Below are 18,743 nucleotides of genomic sequence, written 5' to 3'. Positions count from 1 at the left end.
ACTAATGCATTTTCTGCTTTTACATTTAACTGGGATGTCAGAAACCTTGCATAAGTATCTGTGAAGCTGAGATCATTGAATAGTTCAATTCTAAAGTTCAGGAGTTTCCAGGTTTCATTCTGAAGGCCATTTAACCTGCCAAGTAAACTTTTATTTGGCCATGCTCCACTGCATGGTTGCTTTTGAACTCCCTGTATTGGGTCTGGCTGGGATGTTAACTTTCCGGCAGCAGCCCATACAGTGCTGTACTCTGCACTTGTAGCTGGAACAGCAGTGTTATCACACCAGTGTTCTGTCTACTGCTGAGCAGTGCTGGCACAGCATCGGGCCTCTCTCTAACCCTCCTAGGGGGTGGGCAAAAAGTGAGGAGAGAAACATCACCAGTGCAGCTGACCTAAACCAACCAAAGGGATATTCCATACCATGTGATGTCACACTCAGCAATAAAAGGTGGAAACAGGAAGAAGAGGGAAGGTGTGGGCTCTCGTCGTGAAAATGTCGGTCCTCCTCCTGAACACTGCCTACATGCGTTGAGGCCCTGCTTCAAGAACGTGGTCAATCACCGCTCATTTGTGGAAAGTAGAGAGTAATTTCTTTCCTCTGCACTTCCACATAGCCTTCATTTGTTTTGTTTGTTTTCCTCCCTTTTTTTAATTTTCCCTTTCCCCCTCCCTTTTCCCCTTCCCTTTTTATTTCCCTTTAGTTAAATTGTTTAGTTCATAATAATCTTTCTTTTATTATTATTATTTCCCTTCAATTAAATTATCCTTATCTCAACCCGTGAGTTATTTTTTGCTTTACTTCTCCCCCTCCTCATCTAAAGAGGGGGAGTGAGAGAGCGGTTGTGGTATTTAGCTGCTCAGCACGGTAAAACCACCACACTCCCTTGTTGGAGGCTGTTGTGTGTTGTCACTACCCCCCGCCAGGATCCCTAGAATGTGCCTGATGCTTCTGGCCAGCCCCAGGCTTACTGTACATGTGGGTAAGCTTGAGTTTGAGTTGCTACCTCTTGTAGGGCTGTGGTGTGTACCTTACAGTTAGTCTAGCATACGTAACCTGCTTGATGGAAGAAACTGGACAGTGTTCTAATAAATAAATTATTGGTGGTCTTCTCTTTAACACAGTTTTTGAATACCTATATGCTTTCTATTTAAGATATTTAAGACCAATAATATGAAATGGATTTCTTAACTTTTGAAGTGCCCTTTTTTTTGGTTCAGTCATACTACTGTATCATTAAATTAGTCAATTTAAGACTCAAAAAAAACAGATACACTTTAAAGAAAAAGATGCACTTAAAATGTTTTTAGTTTTATTAACTTTGGGGATCTTGTTTATATTTCAATGATGTTTTTGTTGTGTCATGGCTATTTCCAAGTGTCTGAGAAAGTGAACAGAACAGAGATGCTTCGAAGTATATTAAGATCCTGTATGTTCTCTTTTGTCAGGTTGATGGTTTGGCCAGGCTTCACAAGTTCTATTCTCCAGTACGAAGAAAGCATTATGTTATGTGCAGATGTGAGCCATAAGATTCTTCGCAGTGAAACAGTGTTGGATTTTATGTATAGTCTCTATTACCAGGTTGAAGAGCAAAGATTTAGAGATGCCTGCGCTAAAGAACTGATAGGTCTAGTTATTCTTACAAAGTAAGTCTCTTTGGACTCTGCTCAGAGATTTGTTCTATTTTTGGGGGGTGTTCCATGTCCTGGAGTATACAATGAACTATCAACCTGAAAATGTTATCACTGTCTAGTTAGCAAGTTAGTTGAGGTAACAGCATTTAGAAAAGTGGGAAATGCGTCTCGGATTAGGTCTGTTTTCATGTTGTGTTACTGCCATGTAGCTTTTAGTAGAATTGATACCTGTTATGATTTGATGCCTGTTATAACTGGAAACCTGAAGTTACTGTTGATAGGAGTAAAACTTCCAACTTAAAATGAGTATTACCATCAACTTTTTTTCTTCACAGTTCTGTTTCATTTGTATTTAAGATTAAGAAAAATAAAATGGTGAACTTGTTTATTCAGGTACAATAACAGAACATACAGAGTTGATGACATTGACTGGGATGCCAATCCACAGTGTACTTTTAGACGAGCAGATGGCTCTGAGATCAGCTACGTAGACTACTACAAAAGGGTATGGAAACTTACCTGTCATTGTATGTATATGCTTGTAATATGTATTATGCTTGAACTTGAAACTTCAGAGCATCTTTGGAGGTTTTACCTACAATGCATGGAATAGTCATTCCTAGTTGGCTTAAGCAGAATTTTATTTTAAAAGATCCTATGTAATTTGAAAGAAGTAACTACAGTAGGCAGCTTACATTAGGTAGGAGTGGCCCATCTTAAGGAGTGGGAAACTGGGCAGAAATGCCAGGAGAATGGTATGGATGATCAAGGAGCTTTTGTAAAGCTCAAAGGCGAAAAGGAAGTATGCAGAGACTGGAAGCAGGGACAAGTAACCTGGGAGGAATACCGCAACAGTATCCCAGCATACAGGGATGAAGTTAGGAAGGCCAAAACCCAAGTGGAGTTGAATGTGGTAAGGGATGTAAAAGACGACAAAGGATCTAAGTACATAGGTATTTATTGTACGGTATTGTATTCATCTATAAGACAAAAGGAAGATCAGGGAAAATACGAGCCCATTGCTGTGAATGAGTTGGGCCCTGGTGATACAGGGTATGGAAAGGGCTGAGGTACTGAATGCTGCCTTTGCCTCAGTCTTTGCTAGCAAGACTGGCCTGTCAGGGGTGTCAGGTCCCAGAGACTGTCTTTTGGAAAGCCGAACACTGGAATTGTGGAATCCTACATGGAAGTTTCTGCTGTAAAACTGGATGGAACCAAGTTTAAATTTAGCTTCTAGTTCATTATCTATTCTAGTTCAGGTTGGAGTTCATAACTCTTGTGACTTCATGCCTATGCTGTGATCCCACTTCTTTGTTTGTTTGTTTTTAAATGCTATTCTTTGCATGTTTTCTGGGGTGTGATTCTCTTTAAGAATAAGAAGGGGTTAAAGTACGAAGTATGGTTGGCTGTCAGCTTTTTTTCTTTCTAAATCAAGTTAGTGACCACTAGACAGACCAGCTCGTGCCAGATATGAAGAAAGGCTGGGGGGTGGCTGGGTGGGGATGAATTGCAGACTTACGTGGAATCCTGTTTGATTCTTGTAGTGTATTTAATTAAATTGCTACACAGGGCAAGAACCTTGTCCATTAGTGATCTGAAATGAGCATCCTAATCTCTGGTTAGGTACTTCGGGTGCTACTGCCTCAAGCAAGGCAGAAGGATTATTTGTTTGTTATCTCTTACAAGTCAGTATCTTGGTGACATCAGCAGAGAGAACAGCGCTTCTGTGTTTGGCCTTTGCTGACAAAAAGAGCTCTCATTAAGTGAATGCACCAATCAAAAAACAAAACGTTTTTTTAAATAAAAAATACTTTCTGAAGTGAGCATTAAGAAAACCGTGTGTTTGTTATGAATATGCCAGAAGGCTGTGCTGCCATTCAGAGAGACCTGGAAAGGCTGGAGAGATGGGTAGGAAGAAACCAAATGAGGTTTAACAAGAGCAAGTGTAGAGTCCTGCACCTGGGAAGGAACAACCACAGGTACCAGTACAGGCTGGGGGATGACCTGCTGGAGAGGAGCTCTGAGGAGAAGGACCTGGGGGTCCTGGTGGACGACAGGTTGACCATGAGCCAGCAGTGTGCCCTCGTGGCCAAGAGGGCCAATGGGATCCTGGCGTGCATTAAAAGGAGCGTGGCCAGCAGGTCAAGGGAGGTGATCCTCCCCCTCTACTCTGCCCTGGTCAGGCCTCACCTGGAGTACTGTGTCCAGTTCTGGGCTCCCCGGTACAAAATAGAGAGGGATCTCCTGGAAAGAGTCCAGTGGAGGGCCACAAAGATGATACGGGGCCTGGAGCATCTTCCCTATGAGGAAAGGCTGAGAGACCTGGGGCTGTTCAGCCTGGAGAAAAGACTAAGAGGGGATCTCATCAATGTGTATAAATACCTTAGGTGTGGGAGACAGAGGGATTTGGCCAACCTCTTTTCAGTGGTTTGCAGGGACAGGACAAGGAGTAATGGCCACAAGATAGAGCACAGGAAGTTCCACACCAACGTGTGAAAGAATTTCTTTGCGGTGAGGGTGACGAAGCACTGGGACAGGCTGCCCAGGGAGGTTGTGGAGTCTTCTTCTTTGGAGATATTTAAGGCCCATCTGGATGCCTACCTGGGTAGCCTGTTCTAAGGAACCTGCTTTGGCAGGGGGGTTGGACCCAATGATCTTTTGAGGTCCCTTCAATTCTGTGATAAACTAACATGCAATATGTATTTCTAATACAGCAATATAATCAAGAAATTACTGACTTGAACCAGCCTGTCTTGATCAGCCAGTCTCGGAGGAAGAGAGGAAGCATGACATTAGGACCTGTGGTTCTAATTCCAGAGCTGTGCTACCTAACAGGTACAGTAGCAATAGTTGCTTCACGTTCAAGCATCTGTCAAATCATACCTCCTGCTGAAAGTGATGTTGTGACAGCAAACTCTTGCCAAGTTACCTACAAATTATTTGCTTGCATAAAAGTGAGTTCATAAACAAGCATGAAGCTCAGAGTTCAGATATTTAAACGAGACTGAAAAGTTTGAAGGGTTTTGCTGTTGCATAGTCTCTGCCTAGGAAGTTGAATGTTGCCACACTGATAAATTAAAAAGTTTTTGACAGTATAACTTCTGTTTGAAAAAGGGAAATTACCTATAGATAATTTTGTGATTTGCGTAAGAATGTGTTTTTCTCCGAGATACTTAATTTGCATTTAGCAGTACCTGGCCATCTCAGTTGGATAACTGAGCATAGCGAACTATCTCAGTTAAACAACTGGTTTGGTTTGCTTTAGAAATCTAAATAAAGAGCTGTGCATCTTACAATTTGGTGTCCCCTAATGCAAAAATATAAAAATGTCTTCCTTGATATCTGTGCAGATGGAAATGTGTGTTCAATCAGAACCTTAAAACTCTGATTACCACTGATGCCACTGTATAGCTGCAGCACATGCACAGCTGATCTGCATGACTGGCAAGAAATGCTCAATACCAGTGATTCTGTGATCCTGAGCACTGAGCAAATTGCCTCTGCTGGAATTCTTTTTTAAAAAGTATGCCCAAGTCTGCTCTTAGTGGTGACCTGATGAGTATGTGCGTAGGATTTTGGCTGTTTACATTTTCTTGATGCACATCCTGTCTCATGTTCTTGTGAACTATACTTTTGGCTGGCTGCAAATTTACTTTTGCAGTTTTATAAGGTACCCGTGCAGTTGCACTGGCCTCCTTCTGGGTGTGAAATTGCTGAGCTATGTCTTAAAACTGTTTGCTTGCTAAAAAAGCATAATGCCCCTTCTAGGATCTCTGATGTCGTCTGTGTAGTACAAATTTCAGGAGGAGTAATGGAAATGTGGGATTGTTACACAAATAATAGAGCTGATTGGTGAACAAAACTTGAATCTTGTTACAGATGCCTACTGGTAATATTTGGAACATATCTGGGATAGTCAGAAACTTATTTTCTGATTGGAAGACTGACCAAACGGTCATCCATTATAGATAGTCTGCCATGGTGGTTGTTTTTCTGTCTTTTGTATAGACTGTTCAGACCTCAGTAAAGGCCTCAAACCTGTTGGAAATTGCAGGACTTGTTTTTGGCTGTTTTCCTGGGCTACCGCAGATGGGAGGGATTTTCTGTGAGGAGGTCAGGTGACTGGTGTGCATACCTCACTTGGAGCTCAAGAATTGTGTGCTAATTCCTCCAGTTCTAGAGGGGTACTTAGAGTGGCTAGAAAGCTGTTTGGTTTCAAGTTCCAAATAAAAGTGCAGTCTTTCAACTTGGAGATACGTTGCTAGCTACAGCTTCCTAGTCAGCTATTCGAAACTCAGGCACCTTCATTGTCTTGAAGTAACTCCTAAGCTTGTACCAAGTACTAAAAGCCATGTGTGTGTTAACCATAGAATTCAGCATGTTCTTTTAACCATGGGTCAGAAGTAACAAATGTACGTGTCTTGTATGAAGACCTGGGAGACTACTGAGCATCAAGATACGAAGTTTTAATGAAACAGATAAAGCTTAAAGACAAGCTTGCATGGATCGTAAGAAGACATTGTATCACAATATTAGGAACATCTTATTTTGAAAGTGTGTGTTGGTGTTTGTTTGTTTGTTTTTTTTTAGCTGATGGTCTTATAATCAGCCAGGCGTGAATATTAAATTAAACTTCAGAGTGCAAAGCTGACCTCAGCGTTCAGTGTTGTTCAGCAACTTGGGAATTTTATCTTGTGTACTCTTTTCCTAGTGAATTGAATGACTGACTATATTAATGATGTTATGTGCTGGTAGTCTTCACTACATGGGAGGATGAATTCAAAGCTTTGGGGATCTGATAGAAATTATGTTAATGCTAGCATGAGTCTACTTAAACATAGGTATTTTCCATCTGGTTAGTAAAAACAAACTTCCTTTTGTTTCTTTGCTATGAAGAAAACCAAATGGGGGCAATAAGAAAACTAGAAAACACAATTTTATTTTAAAAATAAGAAAAGGCTGAGGAGCTTGCATGTTACAAATACAGTGAAAACTTCCACCAAACCCAGACCGTGAACAGAAAATATGCGCTCAGTGAAGAGCAAAACATCTGTACTGTGCTGTCATCGGCAGAGGTATCAGTTGTTACCCAAGATGGGATGCATTCTTACAACTTGTAGACTACTATTAAACTGCCTCTAAAATAGCACTGACTATTGCATATAGATAATTACTGTCTCATGTTTACAGACTGTGTTACACTCTTCAATTGCTGCAGCTTGAAAGTGAACTGCAGAGAACAAGACTTGTTGGTTTATATAGGTTTTAAAGTTTAATCTTCTTTGTCTTTAGTCTAATTTGTACTCAGAAAACAATTTTGCTGTTACCAGGATTGACTGAGAAGATGCGGAATGATTTTAACATGATGAAAGACTTGGCCGTTCATACACGACTGCCACCTGAGCGACGGCAATGTGAAATCGGAAGACTTATTGACTACATCCAAAAGTATGCTACCTGGGTATCTTCTGTGCTTCATGGTCGACCAAAACTTTCATGACAAGAATATTAAAAATAAAATCCCAGCAAGAACAAACTTGTTTTAATTGAAATCTTGTTTTTGAACAGAGATGACGGTGTTCAGAAGGAACTCCGGGACTGGGGTTTAAGCTTTGATTCTAACTTGCTATCCTTTACGGGAAGAGTTGTTCAAGCGGAAAAGATCCTTCAAGCAGGAAATGTGGTAAATAAAATAACTTCTAAAATTTTCTGCATCTTTCATCAATGAAGCGAGTTCTTAGAGGGTGAAATACTACTTGTTGGTTTATAAACAAAACATTAGGAGAGAAAACATGATACATAAGTCATTGTCCATACAGGACACTTAAAAACTTCTCAAGTTTTGTTTAAAAATGCCTGAGTCTGGCTTGCATTGCTATAACGTCTTCCTTGCAAAACAGTCCTTTCTGTCTAAACAAAGTAGTTTCAGATAGAAAAGTAGGAGAGTACAGATGTTTTTAATTATTTTTCATTTATTAAAATACCAAGACTTTCAAATGAAAAGCCATTAATGAGTTCAATGGAAAAAACACATACAGAATCTATTCACGCAAAGCTGAGTAACTCTTTTAGTATGAATGACTGAAATTTTAATTAAATCATGGATTATCATAAAACACTATATAATCGCTCTATAGTAGTCTATGTCCAATTGGGTTTGTTGGTTTTCAAAGGGTGTTAGATGGAAAAGGTTTGAATAGTATCTATGTACTCAGTAAAGCCTGTCCTAATCTTAAAAAGATCTTATACCTTCTTTATAATAATGTCTTTTTTCTCAAGCAGTTACCTTATTTAAAAATAGATCTAGGGAGAAATATATATTAATATATTTAAACAGCTATATTTATAGTTCTATCTAACTAAAACCTGTGCAGCAAATAGTAAATTACACTGGCTAAATGAGTGAAACATTTAAAGTATGATGCCTTGAAAGTTTTAGATAAAGCTTACTTTAAATTGGTCAGTGACATCAGTGGAAAAAACAAAAACAGTCATGTTCTAGGCAAAGGTGTTATAGTCTGTTCTTGAAGCATATCAGGAGATAGCATGTTCAGTAGGGTGTTTGATTTTCTTTCTTTTCAACCTCTTATTTACAGTTTGATTACAATCCTCAGTTTGCTGACTGGTCAAGGGAAACTAGGGTAGCTCCCTTAATTAGCGCAAAGCCTCTGGACAACTGGTTATTAATATACACACGGCGCAACTATGATACTGCGAATACATTACTTCAAAATCTGTTTAAAGTCACACCATCAATGGGAATCAGAATGAACAAGGCAACCATGTAAGTGCATTTCCCAAAGTTAAATAATTCTGTGCTTACTAAGCTGTATCTGTTAGCATGACTCACATGGTAAACAAGATGCAGTAGAGATCTCAGCATAGAATCTCGCATAAGCTTTTAACTTAAAAAAAAAATAATAATAAAAAAATAATAAACTGCTTTCTGTTTGTAAATTCTTCAGGTTAGTCAATTTACTGAGTTTCTTATTCATGTTTCTATTTGTGAAAGCTTTCACTGTGGGGTTGAGGCCTGCCAAAACCAAACAAGTATTTGACATCTGGTCATTAAACAAAACCTTTGTCAGATGGACCTGTATGTAATGCAAGAAGGAATACACGTTTTTTTTGCAGACCTTGAGCATGATATCTTTATGCTTTTCCTTGTTTTTAACTGTAATTGCCATTAGAAGCCTAAGTCAAGAGTGATTTCCCTCAGTTTTCAAAAACTGCAAATATTGTATGTTGAACAGCTGTAAATGTGACACTTGATCCATTATGCATCAGTATTTATGTCCTTGCTTAGTATCCTTACTAGTATTTATTTTATGTCCTTGCTATGATTTTAATAGCTGTTCAAACTTTTAATACAGAAAAAACAGCTTTCTCCTCTTTTCAGGATTGAAGTGGATGATAGAACAGAAGCTTACTTACGGGTTTTACAGCAAAGTGTCACTCCTGACACAAACATAGTATGTATTTTAATCCATAATTTCAAAGCACGTTAATCTGCCATTGTTTTTTAACACTAGTGGATTAATTTTTAGGAATAAAAACTCCTGGTTCCTGAATATTTACTGTTTCCTACATGCCTGATCTCATACTCCTTTTCAAATTCCAATCTGTCACTATCCTTCTGTTTAAAAAGCCTTTGTACTTGACTCTGAAGTATAGCTTCTGAAACTTATCAGATAGCTGGTTTGAATATTTCTCAAGAGTAAGAAAGTGTTTGTTTTTGTTTTTGTTTTTTTTGAAAGAACTACAACTGCTATGTAAATCTGAGAATCTAGCTTCTTAAAAACTTTTTTCTCCCTTCAAAGGCAGTTTGCATTTTGTCTAGTTCCCGAAAGGATAAGTATGATGCTATCAAGAAATACCTCTGTACGGATTGTCCCATTCCAAGTCAATGTGTGATTGCTCGCACTTTAAGCAAGCCTCAGACTACTCTGGCCATAGCGACAAAGATTGCCTTGCAAATGAACTGTAAAATGGGTGGAGAACTTTGGAGTGTTGAGATACCAGTATGTATTTCTTTTTTCATTTTCCTTATTCAGTCTTATTTTTGGGAAAAAAAAAGCCTTTTAAATAAAATAAAAAAGCAAATACTTCTTCTAGAGTTTGTTCTGTCTGTGAGAAGGGGCCTGAAGTTCAATTGGACAGAAGAGGAATATAGTTCTAAGAATTGAGCATCCATGGTCTACTGAAATGAACTGAAACAGCTAAGCTTATGTCATGATCCTGATAAGTTATAGGATGGAGGTGATAAGTGCTTTTGCATATCTATCATATGTTCTTTGTTGATTCTTTTTCAGCTGAAACAAGTAATGGTTGTTGGAATTGATTGTTACCATGACACTTTAGCTGGGAAGCAGTCAATTGCAGGATTTGTTGCTAGCCTGAATCAAACAATGACACGGTAAGATTTGAATGCCAAAATAAATTTTATCTTTCCCTTAAGTGAAAAGGGGCTTTACTGTGATAGGCTATCATGTAAGTGTCTGAATTGATTTAACTGTACATTTTTAATAACAATTAGAATATTAGATTAGGAATGTATGTTTCACTTGGGAATGCTTCCTTGCACTGCATCCATTGAAAAGTTAGTCTTGCCCTTCTTCCACCGTGCTTGACAGAAGGGGACAAATAGTGGGACAAGGGCTGAGATGAATGGAGGTCATTGGGGTGACAAGCTCTTTACCTTTTTGAATTGACTTGTATGAAAGTGTTGTTTATTGTATAAGAATTTCATATGGTGCTAAGGTACTGGTCTACAACAAGGATTTTACAGGGGGAGCATTCTTATAGTATACAAACTCTTTCCTGACTGCCTTGACCCACAATAATCATAATGACTAAATGTGCAAAGACATTTTAAAAATATTTTTTTAATTGAAGTAAGTCCAGTAAGTGCCTTAAATGTTATCTTTTATTTTGTTATTCACAGGTGGTTCTCACGCTGTGTTGTTCAAAGTAGTGGGCAAGAACTTGTGGATGGTCTCAAAGCTTGCTTGCAAAGTAAGGCTTTCTGTTCTAGTGGAGCAAGTTAAGGCATGACAAGCTAGCTTTCTCAAAACACACCTCTTTAGCTGCCTTAAGAGGAAGTATTGCCAACTTGTACTTAGATTTAAAAAAAAAAAAAAAAAGAAAAGATTAAAAATAGTTGTAAATATTGCTGAAATTTAGTATCATTTCGTATACGTTCTTTCATTGATTCACGTTTTTTTAATGATGGGTAAATACTTCATAGAATACACCTCAAAGAATGTTTTACAGGAGATGGATTGAAAGGAGATCAGAACTAATTCTACTTTAAGTAAACAATTTTCTTGTTGGCATCTCTAAGAAAATTATCATGCAGAGCAGGTGGAAGCAACGATTCTAAAATAGATGTGGTTTTGTTGTTCTTTGTTTCTGGGATAGGTATTTGTTTTTAACTTGTGGATTGGCAGCCCTAAAGTCTTCAGTGGGTGGAATGAAAGGTACTTCTAATTGAGTATTGATTTGCTGCTGTGATATGTTCACATTATATAACCATGAGAATATGTTTCTTTTTCTTCCTTGTGATTATTTTGTATGTTATTTTTGAACAGTCTTTGGCAATTCAGATTCAGAAGTGCCTTTACAACTTACTTTTTTTTAGCTGCTCTAAGAGATTGGTTCAAGTGGAATAAGTATTTGCCCTCTCGTATTATTGTGTATCGGGATGGTGTAGGAGATGGACAACTCCATACTTTGGTTAATTACGAAGTGCCTCAATTTCTGGATTGTTTGAAGACTGTTGGCAAAGACTACACGTAAGTCTGTGTTCCCTAGCACCTTTTTTCATACCACTAGAGAAAGACAATCTAAGATAGAAAAAGCAGTTACTGATGACAATTGCTTCTTCTTTTCATCTTATTGCTTCACATCAAGTAACTGTTTTTCTGATGATTGCTTACATGGTTGGAGATCCATAACTTGTAATAATAGGAATTTTTTTGTACACACCACATAAGTATTCAGTGCATATGCATGTATCAGTTGTTCTTGATGTATGGTAATTAAGACCTTTCAACTGGTAGGTCATACCTGATTAGTATTTCATGTGTATGGTAGGTCTACTTCTCTTACCAATTCTGAAAGGACTGTGTATTGCATGTGCATGTCTTCAATTTGATCTTTTTTAGTCTGCACTGAATGATGAAATTACTTCCTTACATGACAGGCAAGCGAAACAGAAAAAAATTCAAACTAGGCAAAACTGAAGTACTTGCTACTTCTGTTTCATTTCTGTAATGGCTTGCTTTTTTCCAAAAAATACTATTACACACAGTTTTTTCCATATGTAAAAGATAGAGGAGAGAGATGGCAGAATCAGCATTGTACTTGAAAGATTCCTTTATGTTCTGTCTTTCATCTCCCTGTGAAATCAAATATAAACTGACTTGGTGGATGTTGCACCAAAACCAAAAAATCTGAAATTATCTGAATCTGATAAAAATCTGAAAGTCCAACTTAATCTAAATTAATGAAACAGTGAAGACTTATCTTGGAAGTTAATGCCCTGGAGAACTCTAGAGCTAATTTTAATTGAAAACTGCAGACAATCTGCTACTGAAATAGTCTCAGTGCAGTTTTTCAGGACAGTTTTTTTTTTCCCTTTTTCTTTGTTTTTCTTTTTCTCTTATTTTCACTTATTTAGTCCAAAACTTACTGTGATAGTTGTGAAGAAACGAGTGAATACCAGATTCTTTGCACAGTCTGGTGGAGGACTTAAAAACCCACCCCCTGGTACTGTTGTTGATGTTGAGGTTACCAGACCAGAATGGTAAGTTAGTGTATTCTTGTATTTACTAGCAACCTGATAATAAAATATATCCAGTATTAAACTGTCTGTGGGATTGAATGTAAGAATGCTTTCCACACATGCCCTTTTGAAAATAAATGGTATTAAACATGTAAATGTGTAAATGGGTAAGATGGATAATGGGTAAACACGCAGATGGGAAATGGGTAAACTTAAATTTTATTAATTCATTATGCAGTATTTCAATATTTAGCACTTATATATGAATACTCTTATATAATATAGGAGTATTATATAAGTGCTTTGTATTTGTGTGTGTTTGTTTTGCTTTTGGGTGCTTCTCTTCTTGATTTTTAAATTGTCTCTGACATCCTGTTGATAGGATTACTCAGCAGTCTGTGACTGAAATTAATTTGTCTGGGTGTAGTTTTGACGTTGTGTGTAAAGTTTGTCCTTTTTAAGGACAAAACTTTCAAGTTTTTTTGGTGGCTGGTAAATTAATAGAAGACAACTTAAAATTACAATGTCGTGTGTGTATGGATGAAACATACACACACGTCTCATTTGTCTTCATTCACGTGACATTCTGTGGAACTTAGGTCAGGTACCCAGGAAATGCAAAGCTTATTCAGTAGACGGTGGTATGGTGGACTTGTTCAAGGGATGCTGGAGCACATAGGAGAGAGAATATGCACTGCCACAGAAAGCAATAGTTCAATAGCTAGTTCTGCCTTTTTTGTGTGTGTGTATTTAACTGATAGTTTACTGATTAGCTTACTGATAGTGATTCTGGTTCTACCAACACCCTGAGCCATCTTTGGATGCTAGTGTACTGTAATATTCTTTAGTACACATGTACTGTAGTTAAGTATTTCTTCTGGAAAAGGTATTTTTCTTGTAAGATGGAAGCATCTCTGTGTAGTAGCAAAACACAAATGAGGAGTGCAAGCTAAGTGTATGTCCAGGGTGGAGCAGATCGGGAGGAAAACCGATGTGATGAAGGGTTAAGACCTTCACAGCCTTACAACTGTCTCTGTCTGCATCTAATCAGATGCCTTGTGTTCTTCCATGTCTTCTGGCCTTTCAAAAATAGAGGGAACCAACTATTTAGTGACCAAAGAAAAGGAATACTTCAGCGCTTACTGCATATGCACCATGTGATCTAAGGAAAAAACTTTTTCTGTATAAGACTTTAGGGTTTTTCTTCTATTACAGGTACGATTTCTTTATTGTGAGTCAGGCAGTGAGAAATGGCTGTGTTGCACCCACTCATTATAATGTGATATATGACACTAGCAAACTGAAACCAGATCACGTGCAACGTTTAACTTACAAACTTTGCCACATGTACTATAACTGGTCGGTAAGTATTTCTTTGGGGAAATTATAGTATTCTTCATAAACTGAGTGCCTCTGTGTAGTAACAACCCACAAGAAGATAGAGAAAAGTTAACTTTAAAGCACCCATGCAGTTCCCAAATGTCTGCAACTATGCATCTGGACCTAGAGTGGCCATCAGAGAGCTAATCTCTCACAATCACCTGGTCTCTCTGAAGTTTGAAGACTAAAGGAATTTTCATTATCACATTATCATTGATGTTTTGAGTATTATCCCTAAATTCTATGTCAGAAACACAAATGAAGTGATTATTTGTTACCCCCAGCAATAACTTTTGTAGAGATGGAACTGTGTTGTTAAATTTCCTGTTGGGCCTCTTCTGTTGCATACCAAGATCAGCCCAGAGTCAGCTCATGCTTGAAACATGCTGTAGATTTGTTATCTTAATATTCATAAATATGTCACATGACTTACATGTCCCACATTCTTTGAGATACAGCATGGAATATAAAACCTGAATGACATGCTTTTTTTGGAGGGAGGTGGGGAATGGAATTGAGAATCTGATTGTACTCTTCTATAAAGCACTTCCTTAATGCATATCAGTGTAAGTAATGTTGTTTCACAAATCTGCATAAATGACAGGGAATCTAAACTTTACATTTGTCCAAACTCTTGAATTCCAGCATTCTTTTTGTTACAGTGAAGGCATGCTTTGATAAATTACTTGAAAGTAATTCCTTTTTTTCTTCCCCCTTCTGCAGGGTGTTATCAGAGTACCTGCTCCTTGCCAGTATGCCCATAAGCTGGCTTTCCTTGTAGGTCAGAGTATTCACAGAGAACCAAACCTTTTGCTTTCAGACAGACTTTATTATCTTTGAAGTTGAGATATCAGCTAAAAAACAAAGTGCAGTTCCTTTCTAGAGAATATACAATTGTATGAATTTTTGTGGTTTTCTTGTTTTTATTTTTTCTTTGAGACACATGCAGTGATGAGTATGTGGAGTTGTGGAACTTCATTGTAGCAGGAAAAAGGTTGAAGTAGCAGATCTGCATTTTGAATAAAAACCACGATTTTCAATATTTTCAGTATTTGTTGATTGAGGTGTTTTGGGGATTCTTCTCAAAATATTATCAGTACTTTTATTTATGGTTTTGGTAAAGTTTGCTATGGAATTGTATCTTGTAAGCTAAGAATATAGTTACACTGACCAAAATCCAAGCTTCTTCAGTTAGCATATTAATCTTCTAGTATCAAAAATGTGATTGTTGTTCCCTTGCTTTCTTGGCTGTTAAAATAAGAGCAAAATTATCTATCTTTTTAACTATTTCATATTATCCACCTCTTAAAAAAAGAATGTTTTGCTGTTTTTGGTTATTGAGGCATTAAAATTGCAAAGTGCTGCAAAAAAAAAAACTGTGGATGGGTTTTTAATGCTTGCCCCCTCATAGGTGAATCACAGAAATCAAAACCTGTCTTGTGCCCACGCCTCTGCCTAATAGAGGGAAGTGGAATAGGATTTTTCAAAATGGCATAGTTAAGGAAGGAGCTCTAAGTATACCAAAGCTTTGGGAAATGTCACAGGCAAAATTACTTCTGTATCTTACTACAACTCTAGAACACCTTTATCGTTGACTGCAGGATTCACTCCACAAGAGGGTGGATTTCATTAATCTTGAATGATCTTATGTGGTCTTGGTAGCTTAGCACAGACTATCAATATGCTTTTGCATAGTTGTGCAACTTCATGTTAATTGCAGAGTGTTATAGACAACTGCAGATTTTAACTGGAATGAGCTAAATTTTGAGGTTAGCATTTGTTTGTTTTTCTCATTTAGCAAGCATTCAGTTCGTTTCCAGCAAAGATATCAGTGTCTGTGTCAGCACTGACTGGAGTTATTAAAAAAAAAAAAAAAAAAGTATTACGATTCACAGGACTTCTGGGGTTTTCAATTCCAAATAATTGGAAGTGCTTAGGTATCACTTTGGATTGTAGTTCTAAGATTCTTAGTGGTAACTGTTCAGCAGGAGTGGCTTAATTTGTAAACCAAAACTCTGACTACTTCAGATGTGTTACCTGATTCACACTCAAACTAGTTCATGTGGAAGTATTTGGATTAGTGCTGTTTTTTGAAACTAACTTGTGAACATTGTTCCTCTTCTTTGCAAGATCTGAATAAAGTTGTTGTAATCCTTTATTTGTTTACATACTTCAAGACTGGAGTTGGCATACAATGTGACATGCTAGTGTAATTTTTTTTAAAATCTCTTGAAAGTTTCTGCTTTACATGAGCCTTTGTTCTGCAGTGGAGTTCAGCGGCCTACCACAGCTCAGAAAAATGAGGAGTCTCTACAACCTCTATTCTGTTAATTTTCTCAGCCTAGCAAAGAAAAAACCTTTACCACCCTCCTTCTTATATATTAAATCTGTAATGAAGAGAGGCATGTTTTCAGGCAACTGAGTTCATCTTATTGATGCCATATTTTTGTACTGTATTACTTACATAACTAGGAAAAAATAACATATACTAATGTACTTATGCTTGTCAGGGGTATTCCTCCTGGTATGGTTTGTGTTACTTGAGGTCAGTAAATAAGGAGCTAGTGCACCTGTTGCCTTAGCCAGCGATAGAGAGGCAGAAGGTGGCTCCTGCATACTGTTTCTTCTCTGTATGGGTACAGTATTTGGTTGCACCAGTACTGTAACCTTAATGAATGGATCCTTGTGCATGTCTCTTACCATTTGCATCTAGATTTAGAGAGGGAGGGACATCTAGCACAATAAGCAGCAGCACATACAGTAGATGTACAAAACATACTGCACTCTACAAAATAGCAAATTATTTATTTATATAAAATATATTACACAACAATTGTACACATGCACACACCCACACGGTACTTTACCACAAATTTAGGCCATTTATTTTCTTTAATTAAATGGTATAATCTAGCACATAATATCTTACAGTAATTTACAATATCATCTGAAGACACAATGGGGAAGCTTTGATCATTCATTTATAAACCTTCCATAAATTACAAAAAGAAAGGCAGTCTGAAAAGTATGTATAAACAGTAAAAACAATTTACAAATGGACAAGAATTACAAAATAGTAACAGCCAATGACTGCCATCAGTGTGTAAGATTGTTTTTATTGAGATGCCAATGTTGCAATTAGTATTTTTATCACCTTTTACAGCCTTTTTACTGGCTACGGCTTGTGTATATAACACAGTTTTTGACTTCAGACATGCACTTAATCTTGAATCTGACATCAACAATATGAAAATGCCTTTTAACTTAGGACTGCACCTCCACCAGAAACCAAGGTGGGAAGTAAAGGTTTCTTTATTTTTTTTTTATGGTAATTTAGAATAGTGAACCAGGAACTCCAGAAGTAGAGTTTGTGACATTTGTATGATTGAAACTGGGGGTGAGACTCTGAACAACTTAGACTGGATCTGATTTCAGTTTAGTGAATATGTTGACAAAAGAAACATGGGAGTTTTGGTTTGGAGAGGAAAAGAGAAAGAAAGAAAGAAAAAAGCATTTTGCTCAGTACTTTCAAACTCTCAAGAATTGTATCATACATGGAATGGAATTAGCAACATCATATTTGATCTTAAATTACTATGATTTAGGGAAGATGAGGACAGTTGAATACACAGTACATACAAAGTATATGTTGTATATTTATTAGACAGTACAAATCATTGTGCATTAATAAGGCAAAACATCAAGGCTGATTTTAACTAGGAGTTTCAAGACCACTTTTTTTTTTTTAATGATTAAAATTAGACAGAATGGGGTGATCTCTCTTGACCAGAAATCAGTGAACAGGTTTTTCTTTTTCACCTGACCCATGGTTAAAGGAGACTAAAGGCTGAGATTTATTCAGTGTGCTTGCAGGTGTTGAATAGACTTCAACTAAAATCATGTCCTTCTTGTCTTAATCCTACAACTTTTTCTTTTTGAAGAAAAGGAATATTTGCAACACTACATCCACCTGCTTTTTTTCTTGCTGTTTTAAGCAATTCACATGATTCTATTGATGTCAGAGTTAAAAATGCAAAGGTTTAATAAAGTTGTACTTCATAGTCATGAAAGCCCTAGTTTTGACATTTAAAAAAAAATAAATACACAAACTGGAAGCTTTACAAGTTGTCCAGGAGTACATGAATCATTTCACTGCACCAAGTTTTTTCAGCAGTTTCTTGCCTTTGGAAAGCAGCCCCTTTTTCTTTTTCGAGGACATATCCCTGCCTCTCCCGGGACTACCAGAACCCATAGATGACGTAGGTGACCCAGAATGGAGATGAACTGTGGGGGATGGTGCTCTCCTTGCTGTACCTGTATTCTCAGGAGGAACCTATTAGGTACATTGTTATAATTTATTGAATGTTTGAAAGCTTAAAAGCTATTATCATCAAGAAAGTTGGCAACATTATTTGTCCCATTACCCACTAAACAAAAGGGCTGGTTCATTTCTTCTGTGTCTTAAAATATGGGCATATAGCAAATATATAAATTTTGAGAAAAAGTATAAACAATATAAAACATGCCAATAGAGCCCTAGTTTGCTTATACTTTTTTAAAGAGTTGCCTACACTTCTTTTGCTGTAGTTCTGGCCACAAAAGCCGCAAAAGGAGTTTTGCATTTCAGTACTATGCTAGTACAAAAATGAAGAGGGACACATTCAGCTATGGATTCAAGAAAAGTAAATGTATTAATTACTAGGGATTATCACTCTATAGAAACCAAGCTGTTTCCAGAAGAAATTAGTTCAAATGTTACATGATCACGTACTTTTTGTCCTTTAAATGCCTTTTCTTTAAAAGTGACTAGCATACTTTATATACATATTTGATAAGATGGCACACTGGCTTAAAGAAAAAGAAAGAAAAAAAGAAAAACAAAAAAGCTAAAATGAACCTTAATTGCAATCAAAGAAAGCTTAAAGACCCTGACTGCTCAGTGT

General features: G+C 37.2%; 2 protein-coding genes across 18 annotated transcripts in view; one reads left to right on the top strand and one right to left on the bottom strand.

Moving 5' to 3' along the window:
* Positions 1–14,842, top strand: part of PIWIL1 (piwi like RNA-mediated gene silencing 1) — a 133,469-nt gene extending 118,627 nt beyond the window's left edge. For all 4 annotated transcript variants that reach the window (XM_068654306.1, XM_068654304.1, XM_068654303.1 and 1 more), the window contains 14 exons: positions 1,449–1,646; positions 2,028–2,139; positions 4,349–4,469; positions 6,965–7,082; positions 7,203–7,317; positions 8,231–8,418; positions 9,034–9,106; positions 9,455–9,655; positions 9,947–10,050; positions 10,579–10,649; positions 11,275–11,428; positions 12,316–12,441; positions 13,636–13,783; positions 14,524–14,842. In XM_068654306.1, coding sequence (XP_068510407.1) covers positions 1,449–1,646; positions 2,028–2,139; positions 4,349–4,469; positions 6,965–7,082; positions 7,203–7,317; positions 8,231–8,418; positions 9,034–9,106; positions 9,455–9,655; positions 9,947–10,050; positions 10,579–10,649; positions 11,275–11,428; positions 12,316–12,441; positions 13,636–13,783; positions 14,524–14,640 — 1,846 coding nt within the window. In that variant the 3' untranslated portion in view covers positions 14,641–14,842. The remainder of the gene's footprint in view (positions 1–1,448; positions 1,647–2,027; positions 2,140–4,348; positions 4,470–6,964; positions 7,083–7,202; positions 7,318–8,230; positions 8,419–9,033; positions 9,107–9,454; positions 9,656–9,946; positions 10,051–10,578; positions 10,650–11,274; positions 11,429–12,315; positions 12,442–13,635; positions 13,784–14,523) is intronic.
* A 1,744-nt stretch (positions 14,843–16,586) lies between these two features.
* Positions 16,587–18,743, bottom strand: part of RIMBP2 (RIMS binding protein 2) — a 159,631-nt gene continuing 157,474 nt past the window's right edge. For all 14 annotated transcript variants that reach the window (XM_068654282.1, XM_068654284.1, XM_068654289.1 and 11 more), the window contains one exon: positions 16,587–18,133. In XM_068654282.1, coding sequence (XP_068510383.1) covers positions 17,945–18,133 — 189 coding nt within the window. In that variant the 3' untranslated portion in view covers positions 16,587–17,944. The remainder of the gene's footprint in view (positions 18,134–18,743) is intronic.

This window comes from Anas acuta, chromosome 17 (assembly GCF_963932015.1).
Source record: "Anas acuta chromosome 17, bAnaAcu1.1, whole genome shotgun sequence".
NCBI classification, from domain to species: domain Eukaryota; kingdom Metazoa; phylum Chordata; class Aves; order Anseriformes; family Anatidae; genus Anas; species Anas acuta.
Note: the sequence above shows the minus strand (reverse complement) of the source record. Positions and strands in the feature narration are given on the sequence as shown.